At 42.3% G+C, this 24,066-nt stretch overlaps 3 protein-coding genes across 3 annotated transcripts; 2 read left to right on the top strand and 1 right to left on the bottom strand.

The window, feature by feature from the left end:
- Window positions 1-489: 489 nt before the first annotated feature.
- On the top strand, window positions 490-4,853 carry tm4sf4 (transmembrane 4 L six family member 4). The gene is made up of 4 exons (XM_076725817.1): window positions 490-1,082; window positions 1,972-2,061; window positions 3,594-3,742; window positions 4,655-4,853. Exons 1-4 carry the CDS (start codon window positions 912-914, stop codon window positions 4,851-4,853), a joined length of 609 nt encoding a protein of 202 aa, XP_076581932.1. The 5' UTR covers window positions 490-911.
- Window positions 4,854-9,628: 4,775 nt separating this feature from the next.
- LOC143318349 (transmembrane protein 69-like) lies at window positions 9,629-11,935 on the top strand. Its single transcript, XM_076726574.1, has 3 exons — window positions 9,629-9,723; window positions 10,540-10,584; window positions 10,689-11,935. The coding sequence occupies exons 2-3, from the start codon at window positions 10,540-10,542 to the stop codon at window positions 11,475-11,477; spliced, it is 834 nt and encodes a 277-aa protein (XP_076582689.1). The 5' UTR covers window positions 9,629-9,723; the 3' UTR covers window positions 11,478-11,935.
- Window positions 11,936-12,441: 506 nt separating this feature from the next.
- Window positions 12,442-22,789, bottom strand: slc25a24 (solute carrier family 25 member 24). Its single transcript, XM_076726573.1, has 10 exons — window positions 22,265-22,789; window positions 20,614-20,740; window positions 20,409-20,496; window positions 17,472-17,583; window positions 15,161-15,319; window positions 14,711-14,863; window positions 14,489-14,596; window positions 14,006-14,173; window positions 13,722-13,872; window positions 12,442-13,629 (listed from the first exon to the last, which is right to left on the bottom strand). The coding sequence occupies exons 1-10, from the start codon at window positions 22,442-22,444 to the stop codon at window positions 13,448-13,450; spliced, it is 1,428 nt and encodes a 475-aa protein (XP_076582688.1). The 5' UTR covers window positions 22,445-22,789; the 3' UTR covers window positions 12,442-13,447.
- Between the last annotated feature and the right edge of the window lie 1,277 nt (window positions 22,790-24,066).

Genomic DNA, 24,066 nt, shown 5'->3' with positions numbered 1-24,066 from the left:
TCATTCAGTAAATCACACAGTAAAAGGGTAGGCTATGGGCGAGGGGTCTCATTCAAGAGACCTTTTGTTAACTTTGTGTTTAATAGCCACATATTACTGACTCACCTGGTGTATGTGTTTGTCTTTTCCATCACACAGAGAGCAAATAAATTCACAATCAGTGATTTTATGATGGATTCCTTGCTTAGCCCAATAAATAACACGTGGTCAAGTGATATCCAGGCAGAATTGCAGTCATTTGATCTTCAATTTGTACTTCTACTAGGCTTTTTTTTTTTTTTTGACACTTTCTATGTGTTGTTATTATGGATTAACTAATGAAGAAGTTTTTCTTGTTACTCACTAAACCAGTGGTAGGTGCAGGTCAGCGATGAGGGCTCTGCTGGATCGATCAACTGTCCATCATTTCCTCTTCTGTCTCCATGCACACAAAACATATGGTAGATCATTAACCCCTGCCTTCACCGGTGTGTCTGTGTGCACAAAGCAATGAGCTCACTCACAGAGACAGGCTGGGTGGGGTGGGGGGTATAAAGGCTCAACTGTAGCACCAACCATCCTAAGAAACAGGACAGGTGAGGCAGACAGGATCATTCAGAAGATTCAGTAAAGTGGACAGAGCTTTTCAAAGGAACGACCAAGGTTAAGAGGTGGAAGGAGAAATTGTGTTGGGGAGCTGCAGGTGAAGTGTTGCTATTCTCGGGCATCTCACACCCAACTGATGTGGAGAGGACCAAGACTGGACCAGATTTAAGTCTAAACCTCAGTTTCAGAACTAAGACATCCTTACCTTGTCAGTTTGATATAATTCAAATAAAAATATCAGGTTAAGCGGAGTCTTGAAGCCCACAAGATATTTTTAAAAGCCAAGGAGTTGCACTAGCAGAGGAGGTTGAAACATCAGTGTCAGAATGTGTTCAGGCAGTTTTGCCAAGTGTCTGGGGATCACTCTGATGCCTCTGTCGATTGTGTGTGTGCTGTGTAACATCCTGCTCTTCTTCCCTGGGGGAAAGCCTGTGGAGAGTGAACACATCACGGAGCAAGTCTGGTATTTTGGAGGCATTCTGGGATCTGGCGTGCTGGTGAGTATGTTAAAATTACAATGCAATGTTTGGTGAAATCCGCAATGCCACTATTGATTCACATTTATCAGCGGAGTCCAGGATGCACTGTGCCTAATATATGTTGCTTTTATCATCACTGAAAACAACGTCTCTGGATTCTTCTGATATTTTTTGTACAGTTTTTCAAATTTTATATGTTGCTACTATAGCAGACATGTACAGCATGTTGTCATCATGATAGCATCCGTGTAACTCATGAACACAGTAAACTGTGAACACAACAAAAATTCATCAGGGTTGCAACTCACAGTTATTTTCATTCTAGATTACTCTGCAAATTATTTCCTTCATTAGTTGATTTATTGTTTATTCAATTAAATGTCAGAAAAAAATGGTGATCCAAAGGTCAGATTGCAATCCAGTGCCTAAAATTATTCAGTACACAATCACAAAAAGGCAACTGAAGAATGTTTTTGTCTAAACTAACTGTTTCAGCTCTAAAATGTATACACCCAGTTGTGCATCACCTGAAAGAATTAATGATCTCATGAGATCTTGTACAGTCCAGCTACTTCACATTAAAAATTTTGGAAATACAACAGAAGATTATCACAGAAGTGCTTCTTAAAGAATCTATGAATCAGCCACTGAGTGTAGATTTATAGATGGGATTTGATCATTCTGATTGCATATTCACAAAGGCAAATAGCACATTTAGGTGCTCATTGAATAATACCGGTTATCTTAATAATTATCGTGTCACATTAGTTGGGACGTTCATTTCCTCCTGCAAACATCAGAGGAACAAATACTTCATCTGCTCAACTGTATCGTGTGTGTGTGTGTGTGTGTGTGTGTGTGTGTGTGTGTGTGTGTGTGTGTGTGTGTGTGTGTGTTTGGGCCACAGATGATATTTCCAGCTCTGGTCTTTCTGGGTCTGAAGAACAATGACTGCTGCGGTTGCTGTGGCAACGAAAGCTGTGGGCGGAGATTTGCGGTGAGGAGATGTTTCCCTGTTTAACTTCTCGCCATACTGAAATGATTATTCACAGCTGTGACTTTCAAAAGTCAGAGGACAGGATGAATAGAATGGGTCCCATAATAATTCTGCAGAAACAGAAGTCTAATGTAATAAGTATTGACATGCCTCAGTATTCCAGGGCAGGCTGAATAAAACACTGAGGATTAGATGTTAGCCCATTTTAGAAATGCAAACAAGATGGTCTGATGGCTTAACAATCGAGGTTGTTTGCATGCACATTATCAAAACACTTAAATTGAAGCAGTTAAATGGAGTTCAGCCATCATTAATTTTATTATGTCCGTCTGTGCTTTTTCCCATCGTTACCTGTCAAAATGCCTTCACTGAAAAGGCCTTTTAAACCAGCCTGTTGCTCATGCAGTGAGTTCAAATCACATGATGCCCAAGAACCAAGAAAGTCTTTGTTCTGTGTACATCCTTTTCAAAAGCCATCGATTAAAAAACAGCCATTCATGCAAAAGGACATTTAGCCAGAGAACAACGCCTGCACTGGAAGAAGATCTTGTGAAAGGGCTTCCATGTTTGGGCAGCTCATCACTTTTGATATGTGCCACCAACCAACATAAGGTGAATGGCAATTATTTGTTGCCTTTGTAAGTTCTTGTATTTAATTGGTGTTCAATTTGAATTAAAAAAAATAAACTAGAGAAACTTCGATTTAGAAAATCAAATGTGGGTGATCAGATTATGAAATACCATTTGCACGTTAACCTAAGTTAAAACGTAAGTTCCAGTTTATTTTGCTCTTATTATCAGTAGCTTGTTTGCATTTGTGCCACATTTTTGTCTTTATATCAAGTAAATATCTGAGCTGTGAATTACGGTAAAAAGTGACTTCTTTAAGAAAATAGGTTAAGAAAAATTTAAATTGGTGAGCCTTGATTATAAATTGATGTGTTGCTGTGTTGCAGCATTTCCCCTCCACTCCTTACCTGTACTTTCACCTGTTAACGGTTAAGTCTAATCACTGATGGCATGTAAAACAAACACAACGGCACTATGTACACACCCTGCATGATTTACACAGCAATAAATGCCAAACACACACACACACACACACACACACACACACACGTATTCACACAGAAATTGATGACATTTCCATCACTGTAACAAGAAATTCCCCTGATGGGAGTTTCACATGACTTTAACACACAGAGCGCGCATTGTTCTGGTTCAGACACACATACTGATCAATACTTCAGGAATGTGTAGGTGTGTGAGAGTGTGTGCGGGGTCCAGCAAAGAATCAGGAAACAAAAGTCTGTCAGATTACAGTACACACACACACACACACACACACACACACACAAACCATCTTGCATCTTGGTGCGCTGTTCATGACCCTCAGCCTGTTCTCTGCACACCCAGAGAATAACTTCATTGTTGTCACAAAGGTTCAAAGCAAGATTGTTAAAAGTATTGATTCTCAATAACTGTTCTCTTTCTGTGTGTGTGTGTGTGTGTGTGTGTGTGTGTGTGTGTAGATGCTGAGCTCCATACTGTTTGCAGCTGTGGGTGTTATGGGGGCTGGTTATTCAGTCATTGTTTCTGCTGTGGCCATTAACCATGGACCACAGTGTGTGCTTTCCAGAAACGACACGGACAAGATGTGGGGCACTCCCTTCTCAAATGGGTGAGACACACAGCTCTATTAAGTATTAAAACACTTATTCTAAATACCAATGCAAAGATGTGCATATGGGACATGTAGCTTACTGTAGTGACAAACCTAAACCACATTTTCAGTGCCATGGAAATCAATCAACTTATTTCAAATTTGAATTTGACTTTTCATAATTAGTCTTTGTTAAAGGAATAGCGAAACATTTTGGGGAAACACGCTTAGGTTTTGTTGTTGGTAGTAAGATGAGAAGACTGACACCACTCTGAGGCATGTGCAAAAACTGTGGAGGAAAAGCTGGGAGTCCTTGCCTCTGGTGGTTTACAAGGACCAGGACTGGCTACCTGGCAGTGTTGCCAGGCTGGTTCACAAATGTTATTATTAGCCATAAAATAATATGAATGATGGGGGAGAAAACTGCGGGAAGTGCAGGAGGGGCACCACCCCAGGATCCTTATGGACCACATGCCTCTGGTCTTTGTGCTAGGCTAAGCAAACTGACTCACACTTCTAGCTCCATAACCCACTTAACTCACAGACATGAGAGCAGCATTAATCTCTGAAAATAAGTGAAAAATTGTATTTCCTAAAGTGTCAAACTGTTTCTTTAACAGACTGGTTTTGGATGCAGAAGAAAATGAAGGAGGGTAGCATTTTCCCATTCAAAGATGCACAAACACAAAGGTTCCAGTTTTGGCCTGGTGTTCACAGACTGATGTTTCTGGTGTTCTTGTCCATGGTCCAGTTCACCACTGTAGAGCCCTCCACCGCTTATTGCAAATGATGTCTCACAACACAGCTGAACAACAACAAAAAGCTCCCAAAAACTGAATCTGCTTTGCTCACTCACTGATCACCCTGCTCTGCACCAGTTTAAAGAGTCTACACATAAAATCTTGTCTCTCTTTCTCCTCTCCTTTCCAGTGACTACCTGTCCAACAAAACGATCTGGTCGATTTGTTTAGAGCCTCCCGGTGTGGTGTCCTGGCATCTCTCTCTGTTCTCTGTGCTGCTGGTCATGGGTTTGATCCAGATGGCGCTGTGTGCCGTGCAGGTGGTGAATGGCCTGCTGGGAGCTCTGTGTGGGGACTGCTGCGGCTGCTGTGGAGGGGTCAGTATCTAGACTGAGATGAGATGAGCGCAGTTTTGTCTGTTTATGAAAAGAATTGGATGCATTTGAAGGGAAATGTGCACATTTCAGTTACTATATTATGATTATTAATAACATTGCAGCCATAAAAGAAACACAGGTGTGAGAAAAGATACTGTATGAGTGTGAAGTAATAGATTTTTTTTTCTTCTAGTTTCTTTGCCCTAAAAAGACTGATCAAAACTGTATTTTTATCTGGTTAAATAAAGGAAAAAGAAGAAGAAGACTATGATCAAAGAAAGAAATATAGCGAGATACTGATATGAAAGATAAACGATAAAGATGCAGGCTTGTTGATGAGTGAGGATCTGACAGGAAGTTTAAATAGCTTGCTTACCCGGAAGAACACTTTATTTATTCAGACAATTAAAATGTAATTGAGATTCTGTATATTGACCATTTTATTTCAAATTTCAAACTTAGTTAATGAGTTATTGTAAGCTTACTTACATTTACTAACTGAGATCCAGTGAATTATGCAACTGCTCATAGCTTTAGGATTGGTGTTAGTAAACAGAGATGGACTCCATTTTTAGAATAAAACACATGAAAATGTTGATAATGTTTGTCTTTTAGAGCGACAAAGCCGTCTGAGCACTTCCTGCAAAGGTCTGAAGACGACTGTTTCCTGTATTCATTCTGAGGATGACAGCAGTCTCTTGCTTTATATCATGTTTCTGCATTAGAGCTCATTATTGCATTGTGTGCATTAAAGACACTGGTGAAATGACAGAGCTCTGCTCTGTAGCAAACACTAATGCCTCCGTTTTATCTTCTTATTAAATCTTTTTTTTTTTTTTTTTGGTTTTAACTACTTTCCAACAGTAAGCACTGTAGTTGATGATGTTCCTCATGATGCATTTATTTGTATCAGTTTTTGTCCATTCAGTCAAAATAATAGTAAATATCCTTTTTTTGATATATGAGAACCAGATGGGAGTACAAGACAGCATAGGGTCATGTTACTGCTTTAAATATTATTTTTGCTCTTTCTCTTTTCAAATATTTCTGTTGCATGACTGCCCCCTGCTGTGCATGTAGGTGTTGTAAGCATGCGCATGATGGGGGTTTAACAGGTTGTAGAAATAGACTTACAGTGCATGTATCTACACCACGATTAAAATCTTACATCGTGTATCTTGTCATCAGTTGTCATAATGAATGTGTTGTTATGTTTTGTGTTGCATCGTTCACTGTAGGGATGGATGTAACTGTCACTCAATCACCTCACTTTCATGCATGCTTACATGCGTAGACCTCCTCATGAGGCATTAACTTGTCTGATGTGTTATTAAAGTATGACTTTCTGCAAGTCTAGTGATGACTGATCTGATCCCATGCTGTTTACTGGAGAATTAGTTATTTTTACTAACATCAGCAGCCAGCGGTAATTACAGTACTAACAGGCCATGGACATTAAATATCACTGGGTTAAAAATTGACCCAGCATGGGTCAATACAGACCCAACGTCATGTTGTTATGGTGTTCATTTAACCCAGGACCCATGGGTAGAACACCACACAACAGAAGTGTTGTTTTGATCCAGTAACTCAGCAGTAATGGAAGCGTAGCGTGAAGTTTACCCAGTGCTGGGTCGGTGCTATATTGAGCCACGCTGGATCAATGTTTAACCCAGTGAATTTTAATGTGTGCAGAAAAAGTAACTTATGACGGTTTATTGACATTTGAAGAACCACAGACTGGGCCTAGTTTAAAGAAGTAAAAGTCCTCATACCACACTGTGAGAATACTCCACTACAAGTAAAGATCCGGCATTCAAAACCTCTGCTCAGTAAAGTTATCAAAGTATTATCAGTAAAATGTGCTTACAGTAGGGTTAGGAAAAGTAAAAGGACTCATTGTGCAGTAAAATGATCCCTGTCACTGTTTTACCATAATATCTGATGTGTTTGGATTAATATTACTGCTGCTGAATATTTTACTTGTAATGCTTAAGTACATTTTGACTACAGTACCATGCTTAAAATATATATATACACACACACACACACACACAAACACACACACATTTACATATGTATAAAGTACTTGTACTTCTTATACTTAAGTACCTTTTACCTACCTGGTGATGTTATTACTTTTACTTTTTCAAAATTCCACATGGACAGGCATGAGGAGTGACTGGTGAATTTTAAGGTGACTGCAGATTAACGACATTTAAAGTGGCAGCAGGTGCAGCCATCACAGTTAGACCCTTGGATAACATAGTCCAGAATGTGATAACACGATCACAGTCATTCCAATTCCATTCTAGTTTTCTTGATATGTAACAGTTTGAATTATGTGTGACTGGCTGACTTGTATCATCTACATAAGTCATGTGTGTATGCAGAATGCACTGTCCAAACAGACCTATGTATTTGTTTGCCATTGTGTAACAGTGTAACAGTTGGTTTGGGAATATAAAATGCTGCCCAAATTACAAATTGCAACTCCTGTTAAAATAAGACAAGGAAGGAAAAACTGCTTTTTATTTTTTCCTCACTGAGAGGAGACAGAGAGTGACCTTCGCTCCATCTTCGCTTGAGAGTGACTGAGCCTTTCCAGGATGCCCCTTTCATACCAAATCACCTGTTACCACTGAGCCAGTTTACCTGTGGAATGTTCCAAACAGGTGTACATGGAGGTAGAAAAAGGTCTTTTAGCTTTCTGCAGATCTTCCTCTCAGGCTGCACATGACTCCAACAAGCTCCACCAATAAGAGCATGAGCTTAGCTTATATTAGGCTGAGAGCTGCTTGTAATGCTTATCGCGGTGAGAGAATGGGAACAAGTGCAGGCGATAAGACTTAGATAAGTCTTTCAGTATTTTAATCTGACAAGTTCAGCATACTGTACTGGATAGTTCCCAGTCAAACAGTCAAGATACTATCGGGCCACACAGAGCTGATAAGCAAACAAACCATTAAAAAAAAAAAGGATGTATAGTTACAGTAGACAACTTCAAGATATGAGTGTGATCATAAAAGGCATCTCTTAAGGCAGAAACCCTAATCTTAGTTTAAAGTAGTTGTAACTGTCTTTTAACTACTTTTTAGCCCCCTTTCTTTTAACGCTTTTATCCAAACCTAACCCTTCCAAACCATAACCAAGTGGTTTTTGCTCCTAAACCCAACCAGACCTTAACCACAGCCCTGTCTTAATATAAAATATAAAATTGAAAGATAAAGTTTGAACAGAAGAAATATGAAGAAATATCAATATATTAATGTTTGACCTCATCAACTTCATTGATTTTTGTAAATATCTCCTTATGAATTTGATGCAGCAACGTGTTTCAAACAAGTTGGGACAGGAGCAACAAAAGACTGGGGAAGTTGTGGGATGCCCCAAAATATATTAGAAAAAACTGTAGACTGGATCAGTGGCCTGAACCCAACTGTCCAGCACCATACACAGTAAGGGTGGGTTCAGAAGCCCCTGAGCAAAGGTGACCCCCTGCTTCAGATAGACACATGATAGACTCACCTTCCGTGGGTGAACCAGAAAAAAAAGCCTACCACAACATGGGCCTCGCGTTGCTCTAGGAAGCCGCCACACTCACTGTACATTGTAATCATTTGCAACCAAGCGCTTGGATATGCAACAGTTGAAACTCGAAATTTGTCACAAAGCAGGGCAATGTGTTTGTGCATCTACAATAGTGTGCTTTGCTGACTGTCAGCCATGTGTTGTACTGTACAGGTTAAGTCTTGCATGTTACCATTGTAAATGTGAATATCTCTAAGTTTATGTTACCTTGCTTATCAATCAAGTGCAAGCCTTGTGAAAAACAACAGTTCTATTTATCTGTTTTACCAAAGCATATTCTCTGTCCGCAGTGTTTCAGTAATGAGACAAGAACTGCTGTGATGGCAAATGGTATTACCTCAAAGTGGAAGTGACTCCCTGCCCTCTGATGACCCAACAGTGTGGTCCATCCCAGCTGACACTGGAATCTATAAGCACAAGAAGAACTGATGTGTGTTTGACTTCCTCATGCAGAGATTGTAAAGTAAACTGAGGGTGATATGGATTAAACTGAACATTTTGCAAGGATTTTACTTCAGTTTCTTACATATGTGTGTACAGTAAATGATTGTTTGATGAAGTCACGCTCTGTTTTTGATTTGGAGTTTTACTTTGCTGATGATGCTCAATGAGACTTTCGCATCTCGCCTTCACCACGATGGCTGTTTGAAAGCATGCTTGATTTTTTCCACATGTTCTAATGACTTTTTCTTTTTCATTGCTTTTTAGATTTTTGTACTTGTCATCCCAAGAACATTAAGTTCTCCCAGTGTGTGTTTCCATCTGTCTTGCAGCAAAACGAAGTGATTGATTGGGCTGAGTCTGCTAAAACGTTCAAATCTCTCTGTAACATTCAATATTCCACGCTAAATAAGCATTATTTAATCTGTTTCATTAGGACTGTGTGGGTATGATTTGATCACATTTCATTGTCTGTGGGCGACTTTAGTATCACACTTGAAGATGACCGTGAGGGCAGTCGGGTACGATCCATAAATGAAGAGTGAGTACTTTTTTTTATGGTAGCCAAAGATGAGAGGTCAGCCATCTCCCATCTCTCTGCTTAAGCTGACCTTTGATAAACATTAGTAACAAGAGGAAACATTTTGTTGAATTATTAATATTTTTTTTATTAGGCTACCTTGCCTCTCCTTACTGTGTCACTGTGTTCAAGCGGAACTGTATTTCACGGACGCCCCTGGCGAACACGGAAGGAATACACCGCGTACCAATGTGTTTCCTACCACCTACCGGGTGACCCCGGGGATGAATGATAAACTGTAAAGTGTGAGGTTTTCAGCTTGAAACAGAGGTAATAATGTGGCGTGTGTGTTTCTGGGATGTGGTTTCATATTGTAGCCAGATGCTAACTCAGGCCTGAGCTGTGAGTGCTAGCAGTTAACTCGGTAATGTTGTTGTTGTTGCTCGCGTAGCTAGCTAACGTTAGCCGCTCTGCAGTATAAGCAAGCGCTACAGTTGATTTTTCAAGTTTCACGTTAGGTGTTGTCAGTCCGCAGACAACTTCGGGTGTTGGTATGGCTGAGAGAGGAATCTGAGCCGGTGAAGATGAACCGAGTAAAGACTGCTGGTTTGACTGGTTTCTGTACCTGGTGTACTGGGTCAGGGTCTGACTTCTGTTCACGTGTTTCTTCTGTGTACATCTTCGCGTGTGTTAAATGTCTGTTTGGGAGGTTGGCAGAAAAAAAATATTTCTCTATATTTTTACAACTTGTCTGTTATAGTGTTATTAGCAATTTTATCCTCATTTACATTTGATATTAATTCAAGAGTTGAAACGATCAGCTGATTGATCTGCACCATTGTTTCACTGGTTCCATCTCTTCAAATGTAAATATGTTCTGCTTTGCTTTGACTATAATGTTTGGCTTTTGAACTCTTAGTCAAACAAAATGTTCTTTGGGAAACCGTGATGGGCATTTTTCACTATTTTCTTGCAATTTATAGACCAAATGATTGTCTAAGAGAATAATCAGAAGTGTCACAAATCAATGATGAAAATAATCTTAAATTGCAGCCCTAATCCACTGATGGTTTCTTTTTCTTGTCAGTTAACCTTTATGTTGTGTTTTTGCTCTGTCCCACCTGATCTGTTTACTCTTTTCATCAGATGCTTTCTGTTATATTTAGAAGAAGCACCTTTGCAGCCCAGAAGGTAACAGCCATTTATGATTCCCTTTCTCCAAAAGCTCATATTTCTAACAATTTATCTTTTAATACTAAAACGTATTCTAAATTTTAATACAAACGTCTTTTTAGGTGTGCCATTGGGCAGGCCCTCCACAAAGGTGCTGGACATTAGCCCTGACTGCAGCCTCTAATGGTGGATCCAGGTCCCTGCAGACCTGCTGGGCCTCAACTGCAAGGCCTCCATTTTCAGAAGGGTACAATGGACGAGTAAAAACTCCCGCTGTCCTCGGTTTCAGGAGGATTGAGCTCTTCCAGAGGATGCTGCCTCATGCAGCTCCGTGTTTAATGAACAACCAACATTTCCACTCCTCTGCTGGGAGGCTGAAGAAGCGACCACAGCCTGAACCTCCTCCCAGAGAGCTGGATCTGCTGCGGTATGACATGAAGGACTTGAGGAAAAGTCCCAAACCTGCCCTGTACCTGGGGTTTGCAGGGCTGGTCCCCTTTGTTGTTCCCACACTGCTTATGGCCATGACTGAGATCTACTGTCCAGAGTTGGCCTATGCTCAGGTAGCTTATGCTGCCGCCATTGTTTCCTTCGTGGGTGGAGCTCGCTGGGGCTTCGCTCTTCCTGAGAACAGCCCAGCTAAACCTGACTGGATAAACCTGGCCAACAGTGTGGTTCCCTCCCTGATTGCATGGGGCACCATGTTGCTGAGTGACAGCATTGTTTCTGCAACCATCACGGTGATCATGGGACTTGGAATCTCATTGCATTATGATCTAGCTCTGCTGCCCACTTACCCCAGCTGGTTGAAAGCCCTGCGCTCCATCATGACCACCGTTGCATTTATTTCTCTTCTTGGCACTCTCATAATCCATGGAATATACCCAGAAAAGAAGATGTTCTCGGATTAAATATATAGAAATATTTCCAAGTATAAAGCCATCTTGTTTTTATTTTGGTGGTCCTATTTTAACGTATTTCACTTGATACTGTCTTAATCACAGGACTGTCTGGTCATGATCTGGGTGGTTTTCTAAAAGTTGTGTATTTTATGCATCATGCCAAAAACTGGCCTCTGTAAAAGCAGAACAGTAGAATTAACATCTACTGTGCACTCAGGACTGTATTTTTTCCCTCATCAGGCCTTACATTAAAGCCTCTGTGTGGAAGTTATATGCCACTGTACCATCTTTCAAGTTATTCCAATGGAATAAGTTTGACAGTGATTTTTATTTTTTTCAAACTACCACCAGAAATCTTCAAAATCTGATTTTTCAAATGCCTCACATTAAAGGAACTTAACACAATAGACTGAAAATGTGGAACAAGATCTTGCGCATTGAATATCAAATGAAAGCACCTTTATTTATGAGCTGCATTCAGCGCACATTATTTTCAACTTACCAGAACCAAAAAACGATTCCTCCTGAGAGCCATTTGTCACATGAAAGAGTGAAAAGAAACAGATGCTGCAACGAAGAAATGATCTGTTTTATTGATTGCTTTCCTTCTGCTGAATGACTGACAATGTTCTTTCAGTCCCTTCTTTAGTCCAAGGTTGCAAATTAGCAGAGCCACTGTTACTGCATCCTTTTACGTGATCAGGATCAGACGGCTAAAGTCAGAAGAATCACAGGGGAAAAGGTATTACATAAGACCTAAAGTGGAGTAAGCTCTACTTAAAGCCTCAGGGGTCAAATGCGCACCGTCAAACGGCAGAACGCACCAGGTGCAAGTGAAAGCTTGTGCTCAGTTTGGCATACATTGGCAGCAAGTTTTCAGATTTATGAGGTTTGAGATGACAGCAGGCTCGTTGCTTACCTCAAGATGTTGTACCGCACATTTAGAAATTCAATGAATGTACTCAAAATGTCTCACTTTTGTATTCAAATGTTTTATTCATGTAAACACCAGCATCTAATTAACCAAACATTGAAAAGAAAGGCCAGAAAAAGTAGAGGGTCGAGACGTCCATGGACAAAAAGCACATAAGGCACATTACTCCCCTGTTCACCAAACTCACTGAAAATGTGCAATAATGACGTCCTATAGAAAAGAGACCTTTGTGGAACAACACTTGGGTGTAACCCATTTTAAAAAGACCCAAACTGTCTCCAACAGAATGTGAATCACCGATGAGTAAATACAGTATTGCACTTCACAAGGTTCCTCAGATGTGTCAGTGAAACAGCTCCCCACTCACAGGTAACATCTTATACAATATACTGGGACACTACACGATGTCTGGAAATAAGTGGAAGGTATGAATTTTCAACCTTTGGTCTTCTTTTGGTAAAGGTAGCAAATAAAGTGTTATTCCACTTCAGGAAGTGTGTTTGGATCGGTGCAATAAGGTGCCTATTGGTCAAATATGAAGAGAACATGACACATTTATGGTGTGGTTGCATAACAGGACCCATACTTCAAGAGCGCGATATAAAAAATGACATTTCTACCCAAAGCAACAATTTAAAAAAAAAAAAAAAAGTCTTAGATGAAAATTAGCCACTAACCAGTTTTTCTAATGTTCCAATTCGTAATATCCACCTCTGGTTGATTAGGCTGAAAGTCAGTTGACCCAAAGTGGGCCCAGACGCTGACTGTGCGTAAATCTGCAGGTAAAAACATTGTAGAAGTCTTATTAATCATTAGCAGCCCTTTGTGATACTGCAGGATTTCTTTTTCTAGAACGGCTCAACAGTTCAGCCAAAGTGCTGCAATCACTTCAAAAACTTCTACAACATCTCCATCTGCAGCAGTTTGAGCCCGGACTGTGGTGACCTACACGTAAACAAGCTCTTTGTATGACAGGTTGACATAATACAAAATGTTCCACATCCTCTAACTCAAGGACAAACACGGGGACAGATGACGCTGCTGCCTACTTCTGAATACCCAAGCCAGACCGCATGTACTCGTACACCACGTAGCTGATGCTGACAGCCGGTATGACCTTCATGAAATTGGGTAGGATACCGCGGTAAAGTCCAAAGAAGCCTTCCTTTTCCAGAATCTTCTTCACCATCAGGTTCATGGGCAGCTGCTCGGAGCCCTCGAGTGAAGCTGAGAAGAGAGATGAAAAATAAATGTGAACCAGGTACCTCTGGACAAGAACACGGAGCCCTGGGTTAATGCCAGCATTTGCTTCCCTGTACCTTGTGCCTGCATCCTGGTGCGGATCAGAGCCAGGGGGTAACTGGCCAGCTGGCCACACGTGCTGGATATAGTACCACAGCCAAGCAGCACCAAAATGCCGGGGTTGGCTGTGTCTTTGGCGTAGTGGGACAACCAGAGGTTCTTCAAGCTCTGGTGAGGACAGGGAGTGTGAGAAAGGAGTATTAGTTATGTCTCACAAAATCAAAAGAGTGGCATGTATAATACATGAGAAATGGAGTTTTTAATGACAGACGATGCATATGGAAGTAGTCATATCACGTACCTCGTACACTGCCAGATCGATGCCAGCGTAGGGGATGATGCCCAGAATATTGGGGATGTAGCCCTTGTAAAATGCTTTCACTCCCTCCCTCTTCAGGATTTTCTTGGTACAGTCAAACATCCCTGAGTACTGTCCGGTCTTCCTCAGGGTCAGACGGGTTTTCAGCACCTGAAAGGACGCAGATGATCGGTGAGGTTGTCCTGCACTTCACCTTTAAGGGCTTTAGGTTTCTATCCTCAGTGTTAAACATATGTGACAAAACAGTGACAAATGACAGTGTCTTTGCAGATGTTATCAACCTGCAAGGACAGAAATCTGCATCATCCTCCATAAAGTCACATCTTCCTGCTTTGCTCTTTATTTTCAGTTTAGACTGAAAGGGGCAGGATTTTTTAGACACTTTGTCTAACCTGACAGTCGTACTCAGACATAAAAGAAACCATGCACCCAGATCCACCTGGAAACGCCTCCACCTGTGCTCACCTCCATGGGGTAGATGGCAGTTTGTGCTGTGGCTCCAGCCAGCGATCCAGCCATGAACCTCTCGTGGGTCTTGATCTTGCCTGGTTCACTGGACAGCAGCCTCTTATACTAATGAAACACATCAAAATGACCCTCAATAGTCATTCAGCAGTGACAAAAGGACCGTTGGCGTCAGTACTAAACAGCCTGAGGTGTAGACTGTAACCAGTGCATAGGCTTCACCTGCTCATAGGCCATAAACTTAATGGCAGTCTCAGGGGCGATCTTCAGTACGTTGATGCCGTTTCCTCTCCACAGAGACGTCAAGCCTCCTTCTTTTAACATTTGCTTAAAACCACCGCTCAGGCTGATTTTATTGCTCTTGGAGGCATGCACCTGTAGATGAAAACACCGAGCAAATGTAAGCCATTATTTTCAAAAAGGGAATACATTTATACCGTATTAAAGGCAGCATATAAAATACTGAATTACTTTGACTTTTGCCTCATTATCTATTGGAACAGCTTCTCCACATTCTATTGGAATTCTGTAGTATGGAAGAATTATGTTGCGTTGGCCTTTTACAGAGTAAATTTTATGACCACCGCAAGCAAAACACATTCAGAATATTTTTCAAAATGTGATTTATGACGAAGATCCGACAGAGGGGATAACAGCCAACAGCTGACACACCTGCATGAACACCTTCATCCTGTCCAGCGGGGCGGTGCCGGTACGGGACACGGCGCCTGCCATGGCCCCCGCTGACAGCTGCTTCCACCACAGACCGGTCGTCTTCTCCTCCTCTGTGAACTCATCTGGGATGGCGAGGCTGTCACCAATGTCCAGCACCTACACACAACACAACATGATGAAATCACAGCAAAAATCAGGAGTGTCAATCAGGAATCTGACTTTCACTGGAGCTTTGTATCAGTTCAAATGTCATTTCAATCCCATTGAAGCCTGCGGGTTGGACTCATTTAAGTCAATTGCACAGCTTCGCCTTGAGCTTAATGCCTGGCAGGACCAGACAAGCACCATGTCCTTTCCGAATATCTTACATAACTACAGCTCCATGCGGTGAGATCAATTACATCACTGCACGGCACATTACGAAGCCTGTTGTTTCAGTAACTTTAAACCAGAAACACTTGGAACACTCTGCACCTCTAATCTGAACAGACAGACAGTGATATGAAGGCTTGTGTTGATGTTAGTCATGTATTTATAGTAACGTATTGCCTTGCACACGGAACACTTCAGTCATTTCTGTCAAAGCATTACATAAAAGTGCAACACATCAACGACATTTTGAGGCAACATGCACTATATCACTTTACAGTCAAGCTGAGACTGGAGAATAGAATCAAATCTGTCCTCATGTCCTACACCAGCATCTGTACTGTGTAATAAAATGGTAAATAGTATCACAGCAAGACGCCCTACCTTCATAAATCTTATAATGTTCCGACTAATCAAGACTTTGTCAGAGATGTGATGATTTATTTCGAATTCTCAGGGGATTTTGTGGCTGTCTGACTCATTGTGCAGAATATCATGCACACCTTACAATATAATTTCATTCTGCTCCACCACCAACTACATCCTCAAAATCGCCGTTAATGAACGCCTTCCTCCCGTAGTCTCAACAAAGACTGAATACTAAGCTGTCGTGTTGCATCAGAGCAGCTCAGGTCTTTACGTTGCTTCCACACCTGTATTGGCCTAGAACTGCTGCACCCTCAGAACTTGTCTGTGCAGCGTGTGTGTAAAGCAGAGTCCACCCTGTAACAGACCTCTGAGGACAATACTGATGACAACATTTGAGAGACATTTTACAGTTGATAAACAAACTTAGAAGTGCCCCCTAGTGGACAAAGAACATAATGAAAACGCTGTTTTAAAATAACTGTACTGCAATTTCTTGTAATCCATAACATACATCTTCTGATACTGACATACTTTATACACTGATACCAATATCCAGCATCTGTGATGTGATCTAATGATCTGTTTCTACTAAAAAGACACATAAACCAACTTTTCAGTCATAACCTGGACTGAGAGGCTGAACACACCAACCTACCACGTCCACCTCCACCTCATAGATCCCCCCATCATCTTCAAAGTCGATGAAAAACCAGTTCCTCTGTTGCTGGGGTTGCAGCAGAGCCATGGCCATCTCGAGCCTTTGATAACGCTGCTGATCCAGTTCAATACAGTACCTCCAAAACTCTAATTCTCAGACTGATGAGGATCGAGGGTCTGCAGATCTAATCCAGCCTGAGGGCAGAAAAGCTGAATCCCAAGTGGCCAGTAACCATCGACGTGAAACCTGGAGACGGAGGGAAGCTCTCGCTGCCATAGATGTCACCACCAATGCCTCATGTGAGCTGCCTCGCTCCCGTCCTCTTCTGGACTCACCTCCTCTCTCATCGAGTTGTCCCAATCCCACTGAGGGACTAATCCTACTTTAGGTCAGACTCAAATTAGCTTATCTCTGCTTCAGTTTAGCAGCCACAGGTTTATTTAACCTCTGAGGTTGTGCCAGTGAAGACAGGCAGCGAACGTCAGAGATTAGCCATTGACTGGACCTGGATGTGTCTCTGACATGCAACCACAGCACAAGCATGTGTCTACACGGCCAATAATACATGACCGAAATTTCACTTAAAAGGTCTGAATGTTCTTTATTAGGCTGACTAGCTGCGAAAAGTTATGGGATGACATACTCTATTTCATATTAATGTTCATCATTAATTAAGACTACATTTCTTTGCCACTTCTAGAAAAACCTCTTTTTCCAAGAAAAGATCATCACATCACAAACTGTTGCTTCTCTCTTCATGCTTTCTCCACCTCCCTCCCTCTCTCCTTTTCTTACCTCTTCTCTGGCAATGAATGAGTCTAATCCCTCTCTCTCCTGACACACACACACACACACACACACACACACACACACACACACACACACACACACACTGCCCTGCCCTCCTCTTACCGTGCTGTGCTTCCAGTAGCGGATAATCTCCTGCAGGTTGGTGGCTGGGTTGAACAGGAAGTGATCCCTCCATTCATTCCAGTCCACAGTCATGGTGCCGTCCGCATCTATACTGTACAACAAGGACAGACAGACACACGGCATTGACAAAGAGATAAAGAGTGAAGTAACTGGGCCCACTTATTGGCTCATATGGGCCAGAAATGACATGATTTGAATGAAATGGACTTTTTGTATTTTACTGTTCAAAGGAAACAACTGGGGACACACAAGCAAACGTCACCAACAGGGATAGAGGATTAGGAACAGTGCTGATACTCGACTCCAGATCCCATTCACTTTCTAGACTGATTGAGTTCCTCTTTTCTGGCCGGAAAGAATGAGAGACATTTGCCTGATGGCAACAGACAGAGGTGTGGCAGCATGCAAACAAGACTTGCATCACAACACACGAAAACTGAAGTCATCTGAACTGCCACCAATTCTAACAAGTCCAATTTCAGAATAAACTGACATACAAGACAGCAGAACTGATATATTTCTCATCCTATCTTTCATATTGTGACAGAAATTCCTAAAAATACAGAAACTATGTGTCTCCTCCAGCTTTGCTCTCATCTATCATCGGCCCTTGTCGGACATCAGTGTTCATCTTTCATTCATTTCCTTCCGTCATGTCAGTTCAGCTGGCTGGCACTCATCAGTTCCTCTGTGGTTTTCAAACAAACCTTTTCTGTCTGAATCACAGTCATGTGATTCACATCCTGCTTTACTTCTCTCTCTCAGGCCTCACTGTCAAGTGTGCTCCTGCATCCAACTTGAGGTATGCAAATACAGAACGTACAGTGGAGCTCACTGCCTCAGGCTGACCTGCTGTACTACAGCAGTGTAGTTCAGCAGGTCCGAGAACTTTTACTGAGTGTGACAGAATACTTCACAGATACGACCCTCCATACGTCTGTCTGTGAACACACAAAGTGTTTCAGTGGTGGAATGAGGATACGTTTATTATTAGATATAAATGATCACTTTGGCATCAGGCTGCATTTATGAACCCAGAACAAAAGCAGGAAACCAAAACCAGTTGAATATAGCTGCAGGCCTGCAGCTCTAAAACATGTGTCCCAGCTCATTGAACATAGCTCCCATATCCAGCAGTTTGTGTTTGTTGAAGCCTCAGCTAAGGAAGCCTGCAAGCTGAGAAATATTCTGCAACATTCTAACATAATGTAGAAAAATGTCATTATATATTTCAGTCTGACTACTGTCTCTCCACTTCCAGCTCAACTGCAGTTGTTTTCTTTCTCGTTTCTAGAACTGCAGGTTTCAAAACTGAGCTTGTATCACAGAAAGTGACACCAGAACTTTTACATTTTGAAGGAGTTTCATGTTTCCCTCCATCCGAAGGTGAGCTTTGCTATAAGAGACACAGCCTGAAGCTTTGCTCTTCTACTTGATGCACTGATACGCAGGTAATTCAGGTGCAACAACTGGTCTGGCATTCCCTGAAGACCCGCCCTACCACGCCTCTGATTGGCTTGGTTGTTTAGGTTTAGGCGATAGGACTGGTGAGATGGTTAGGGTTACAAAAAAAGATGTCATGTTCTGAGCCAATCAGAGGCAGGGTAGGGGCGGGTCTTATTGCCAAACACAGAAGCACTTTGTAGCACTATTTCCTCTCTTCGATATATTCATAATTGATAAAGTATCATCAGAGGTCATTTCAACGTCTTCCAGTCCAGCAAAGAACACTGCTGGACTCACCCGAGGACCCTGGAACAGAGACTATGAACTGAAGTCTTTTCTGTAATGTGCCTCTGTTTACTGGATATTTAGACAGTATGAGGCATGAGACCTGCTCTTTTTGCCACTTCGTTTACTTTGTTACGTGATTGGCTGCAGCTGCTGTCACTGTGTTGGTCTTAAACAGACATTCGCTGAAGGTCCCTAGATGATGTTTCTGGGTCTCACCATGACTGTGTCCTGAGGGCCAAAACAGCCTCCGAATGACAGAACTGACACTTTTCTGCTCTCATTATTTGGTCATTAATAGCAGGTAGACGTGCAGATGATTAAACACAAATAATGGCCAAAGTGAACGAGCTACATTTTACATTTTCATGAAGAAATTCTTATGTGCATTATGTGTGCAGCCAATATAGGCAATTATTTCACACAACTATAGCACTTAAAGAAGGATTCCTGAGCCCTTCTGCTTATCTGCACAGGCTTGTTGCTTAAGTACAAAATCCGGGGAAGTCAACGTTACACTTACAAAACTGGGATTGCATCAAAATTTGTGTCCTTGGCTTTGACGGTGTCAATGGAGCAAATCATTTTCTCTTATATTAAAAGTCACAGTTTAAACTTACTTTATCCTGAGCCAAAGTCACCAGGCTGACAGAGAAACTGTGTTTAATGGTTCAATTTGTAATCAAACATCAGAGCAAACTCTCCCCTTGATGATCGTGTTCCGTCATGTCTGCACACTCACTGAGTCACACATCTTGCAGGCTCACTATCATGAGCCATCAGCCCACTTCCCAGCCAAAGCACATACTGAACTGGTTATCAGTCTGCCACACTGGTCCCCACCTTCAACATCTTTCTTTCACTTTTAGCTCGGGTTCACGGGGGTTTAGTCTGAGTCCACGAGGAAAAGGAACAGAATCATTTCATGAGCCTGTAGACCACAGAGCGACCCTCCTCAATGAACTACACGTCCAAGCTATTCCACAAAGGGCCGCGTGGCTGCAGGTTTTTCCTCCAACCAATCAAAAGCACGCAGTCTGACCAATCAGCTGTCTGAAGACTGAGATCAGCTGATGAAATGAGTCAAGTCTGGTGTGCTGCTGCTTGGCTGGAAAGAAAACCTTCAGCCTCTTGGCCCTTTGTGCAACAGTTTGGACATGCCAGCTGCGAAATAAGCAGAAATACCTTTGCAGGATCTTCTCTGCCTCCTCTTTGCTGATGTCCAGCCCCAGATCGGCAAGCGACTGCTTTATCTCCATGAAGTCTACTCGACCTGTTGGAAATACAAACACAGTAGTCCTGACACTCCTCACATGCTGACAAAGATAACTCCCCCTCTACAAACATCACCGCTACACATGTAAAATCCCTTGATTTCCTCTGATCATACCGTCATTGTTCTTGTCCAAGCTCTTGAAGGTGAGCCGTAACTTCTTCTCATGCTCCTTCAGGTACTTGGTGAACTCGCTGAAGTCAAGCTCCTCGTCCTTGTCTTGGTCTCCAGAGGAAACTATTTTCTGGAGGAAACACAGAGCATTAGCAAAGCGGAGTCCTCGTGCTGTACGGTACGAGAGCGCTGGCTGACGGTGTGTGTGAGCTCCTCGCTGGGTGGTGGGAGAGCTGAGGCTTTGCTTAATTCTGCCGCCTCCTCGTTCTGCAGCTGCTGCCTCTGCCTGCTGGTGGCAGACTCACTGTATCTGAACAGTCCTTTTATGGGTGGAATCATCTGTCATTATCTTACAAGACATGAATTATTGTGCTAAGGGAGGAAACTCCTGACTGAATGAGGCCAGTGCACCTTAATTACCTCTTTATCATATCATTATTACGATTGCACGGATGGGCGACGCTCCTGCTCTATAACACCTGGCCACGCACGGCAGGTCGCTCTGCTTACCTTTTTTCCTGATTCACACATAATGCATACATCAGGCTCGCTGATGAGCCTGAGGAATGTCAGATTATTTAATCAGCACAGGTGGGACCTTCCTCCTGAAGTGGCAGCCCACAATAAAAGCTCAGCTACACCTTGAACTTTGAGACAGTTTGAGGAAATGTGCTGCGCCCTTTCTTCACCCACTCTGCTGTAATTTCTGCACAGAGGCCAGACGAATGAGACTCAAACGGAGGTTCAGCGCTTTACTGAAGGCCACTCACTCCAAATAGCTTTATTCAGTCTTTATGTGTGTTTTTGATTTGTCAAGAATGAACTTTGAATGAAAGTGTTTAAGTCCTCTTGGGCAAGAAGTCCATAAAGTGCAGAGAGAAAAAAGATTCAATTACATGACAGGAACAAACTGCATCTGCACACGAAGATCATGTGATGTGATCAAAAGCTTCAGAACTGCCACAAAATGAACCTCGTGATGAGTTTTAGTCCTCAACTCTACAGAAATGTCTGAAAATAAGGCAACAATACAGGCCTATTACTGGACACAGGCTGTATTTACACCAGCTCAGGGAACCACTGACAGGACAGTCGAGTGGTGTTGAAGATGCAGCTGATGAATGGATGGTCAGAAACGGTCACGATTCACTGGTCCCAACTTCTCAAACTTCTAGATTAGTTGTGTTTCTCTGCTTCACACCATCATAAACTGAATATCTGAAGCCTCTGTGCTGCTGGTCGGACAAAACAACAGGTGAAGATGTCATCTTGGGAAGCTAACAAACCGTGATGAGCCTTTTTCAGTATTTCCTGACATTGTGCAGACTAATCGATTAATCAGCCAATCAAAACCATAATCGACAGATTAAAGGACAATGAAAATAATTGTTAGCTGAAGTAAAGCAAACAAAAAAAGCATCTGCGTGCCAACTTCAGCCTCGTCTGCGTGTCAAAGTGTATTTAGGGACACAGCTTGAATGAATGTAGTCGTACTTGTCCCTATGAGGCCTGCAATAAATATTCCGGGTTACCGAGGGCTGATGGAGGCTCTGCCCACTTCCTTCAGGAATGCAGTACTACACTGAGTACTTGTGAATACTTTCTGTCCCTGTAGACCTTTCATATGTGCTGCTGACTGTGTCCTGGACTCTACCTGAGCTGCTCCTGCCGTAGTCTTGATGCCCATCGCAGCGAGGCCTGCCTTCAGCTCGGACACATCCACTTTTCCATCCTTGTTGGTGTCCAGCTTGGCGAACAGATCCTCGTACGTTTTCGTCGCATCTTCGGCGCACTGACAGTCCGTGAAAAACAGCTTCCTTACGGCTTGATACATATTTGAGGTGAGGATGAGAAGTCCTGGCCTGCAAACACAAACACACACACAAACACTCTCACACAAACACACACACACTCTCACACACACACAAACAGATTCCTGCGGCTGGCACTTCTGGTTTGAAGCAGTGGGATCGACCCGCGTGATTTCAGAGAGATTTCTGCAGCGGCGATTGGAAAACAAGTCGCAGCAAAGTCCTCATAAGTCGTTGGAGAGTCAAGTCCGATCTCTCAGCGACAACGTAGGTTTACGGCGGACTGTTCGCGGATGAGGTAGACTGGCAGCTCGGAGCAGAAGGGTGGGGAGAGCCGGTTTAGTTTGCCTCAGAGGACCTCCTCTTTTACTACACACACACACACACACACACACACACACACACACGCACACCAGAGACACACCCTTCATCAAGAACAACACAGTGTCTCAGTTTGTTATTTCATGGTTCATGTTTCCATAAATGAGAAAGCTGCTTGAATCGTCATTCTCTTCAAACACTTATCTTCTACTTCTCCAAGCTTTTAGTTTCTGCTTTTTCAAACGTTTGTTGAGGTTTTGTGGCGTACCGCTCCCCCACCCCAATTCCACCCCCCCGCACGCACGCATACGTGTTCATACATAGATCACCGCTATAGGTATAGTCCCTGCTCCCAAAGTGGGCTCCATACTGTGCACTCGATGCTGGCAGTCTGATTGAGTTCAGTGAGTCATAGCCACAGGAATCTGGCAGCTGGTCCAGGCAAAACATATCCAAAAAAAAAACTTTTAATTAAGGGGCCGCTACTTTGAAGGCGAGGCACAGACAGTGACACGAGAGGGAGGCAAAGAGTTGATGCCCCGCAGCCACTTTAAGGACACACATTTGGAGAAACTGTGCACAATGATGTAGGATGATGCATATGTTGAATAAAGTTGTTTTTGTGTGTGTGAATGTTTCGATCTATTGTAAGAATCATATGGGTTCAATGTTCAACAAAGTTGTACCACATGAAGAAAATGTGATGATTTTTTTTTTTCTTTTACCCCCCCCCCCCCCCCCCCCCAAAAAAAAAAAAAAAATAAATTAATGAGAAAAAGACACTGACTCGACAGGTTTAGTTTACGCGCCTCGATTCTACCACCAGGTGGCGTCAAATGTTACATAACAGCAGCTGGTTTCACTTTGTTGTTGTTACATTGTCCAGTGGCAGCTGCTATTTTTCTGATTGACCACCAGGGGGCGACGGAGAGAGGAGGCGGGCTTCTTTGAACCCCAATCAAGCTAGGAGCTGTCATTAGTGTACATCCGTTTATTCCATGCTTTAAAATAAAAGGGATGTGGATTCGTTTCAGTCAGAATGTGATAAAGTTGACAGAAAATCAGATTTTAACAAAACTTTAGACCTACACTAAAGTTGTCCACCCAGGAAAAGACTGTATGTGTTGTTGCATTTCGAAGTGAGGAGAAGGTAAGAGGTTACAGCAGGGGAGAACTTGAACATAATATATTTCTGCATTTATTACGCTAGAAACCAACTTTATTTTCCTTATAATTAAAGAGACTTTGAAAGTAAATGACAGACGCGCTGACAGAGGATTAGACGTGGATGACGCAGACAACTGAATGTAAAAGTGCATTTATA

This window comes from Chaetodon auriga, chromosome 3 (genome assembly GCF_051107435.1).
Source record: "Chaetodon auriga isolate fChaAug3 chromosome 3, fChaAug3.hap1, whole genome shotgun sequence".
Taxonomy (NCBI): domain Eukaryota; kingdom Metazoa; phylum Chordata; class Actinopteri; order Chaetodontiformes; family Chaetodontidae; genus Chaetodon; species Chaetodon auriga.
This window is presented reverse-complemented; position numbering and strand designations above follow the sequence as displayed.

What these genes read in the sequence shown, in the direction of transcription:
- tm4sf4 (XM_076725817.1), top strand. Translation starts at nt 912, where the DNA reads ATGTGTTCAGGCAGTTTTGCCAAGTGTCTGGGGATCACTCTGATGCCT. An exon ending in GCTGTGGGCGGAGATTTGCG is followed by an intron (nt 2,062 to 3,593) that starts GTGAGGAGATGT and finishes GTGTGTGTGTAG; the next exon opens with ATGCTGAGCTCCATACTGTT. An exon ending in GGCACTCCCTTCTCAAATGG is followed by an intron (nt 3,743 to 4,654) that starts GTGAGACACACA and finishes TCTCCTTTCCAG; the next exon opens with TGACTACCTGTCCAACAAAA.
- LOC143318349 (XM_076726574.1), top strand. Translation starts at nt 10,540, where the DNA reads ATGCTTTCTGTTATATTTAGAAGAAGCACCTTTGCAGCCCAGAAG. An exon ending in GCACCTTTGCAGCCCAGAAG is followed by an intron (nt 10,585 to 10,688) that starts GTAACAGCCATT and finishes ACGTCTTTTTAG; the next exon opens with GTGTGCCATTGGGCAGGCCC.
- slc25a24 (XM_076726573.1), bottom strand. Translation starts at nt 22,444, where the DNA reads ATGTATCAAGCCGTAAGGAAGCTGTTTTTCACGGACTGTCAGTGCGCC. An exon ending in GCAGAGAAGATCCTGCAAAG is followed by an intron (nt 17,584 to 20,408) that starts GTATTTCTGCTT and finishes CTTGTTGTACAG; the next exon opens with TATAGATGCGGACGGCACCA. An exon ending in TCGATCTGGCAGTGTACGAG is followed by an intron (nt 13,873 to 14,005) that starts GTACGTGATATG and finishes TGTCCTCACCAG; the next exon opens with AGCTTGAAGAACCTCTGGTT.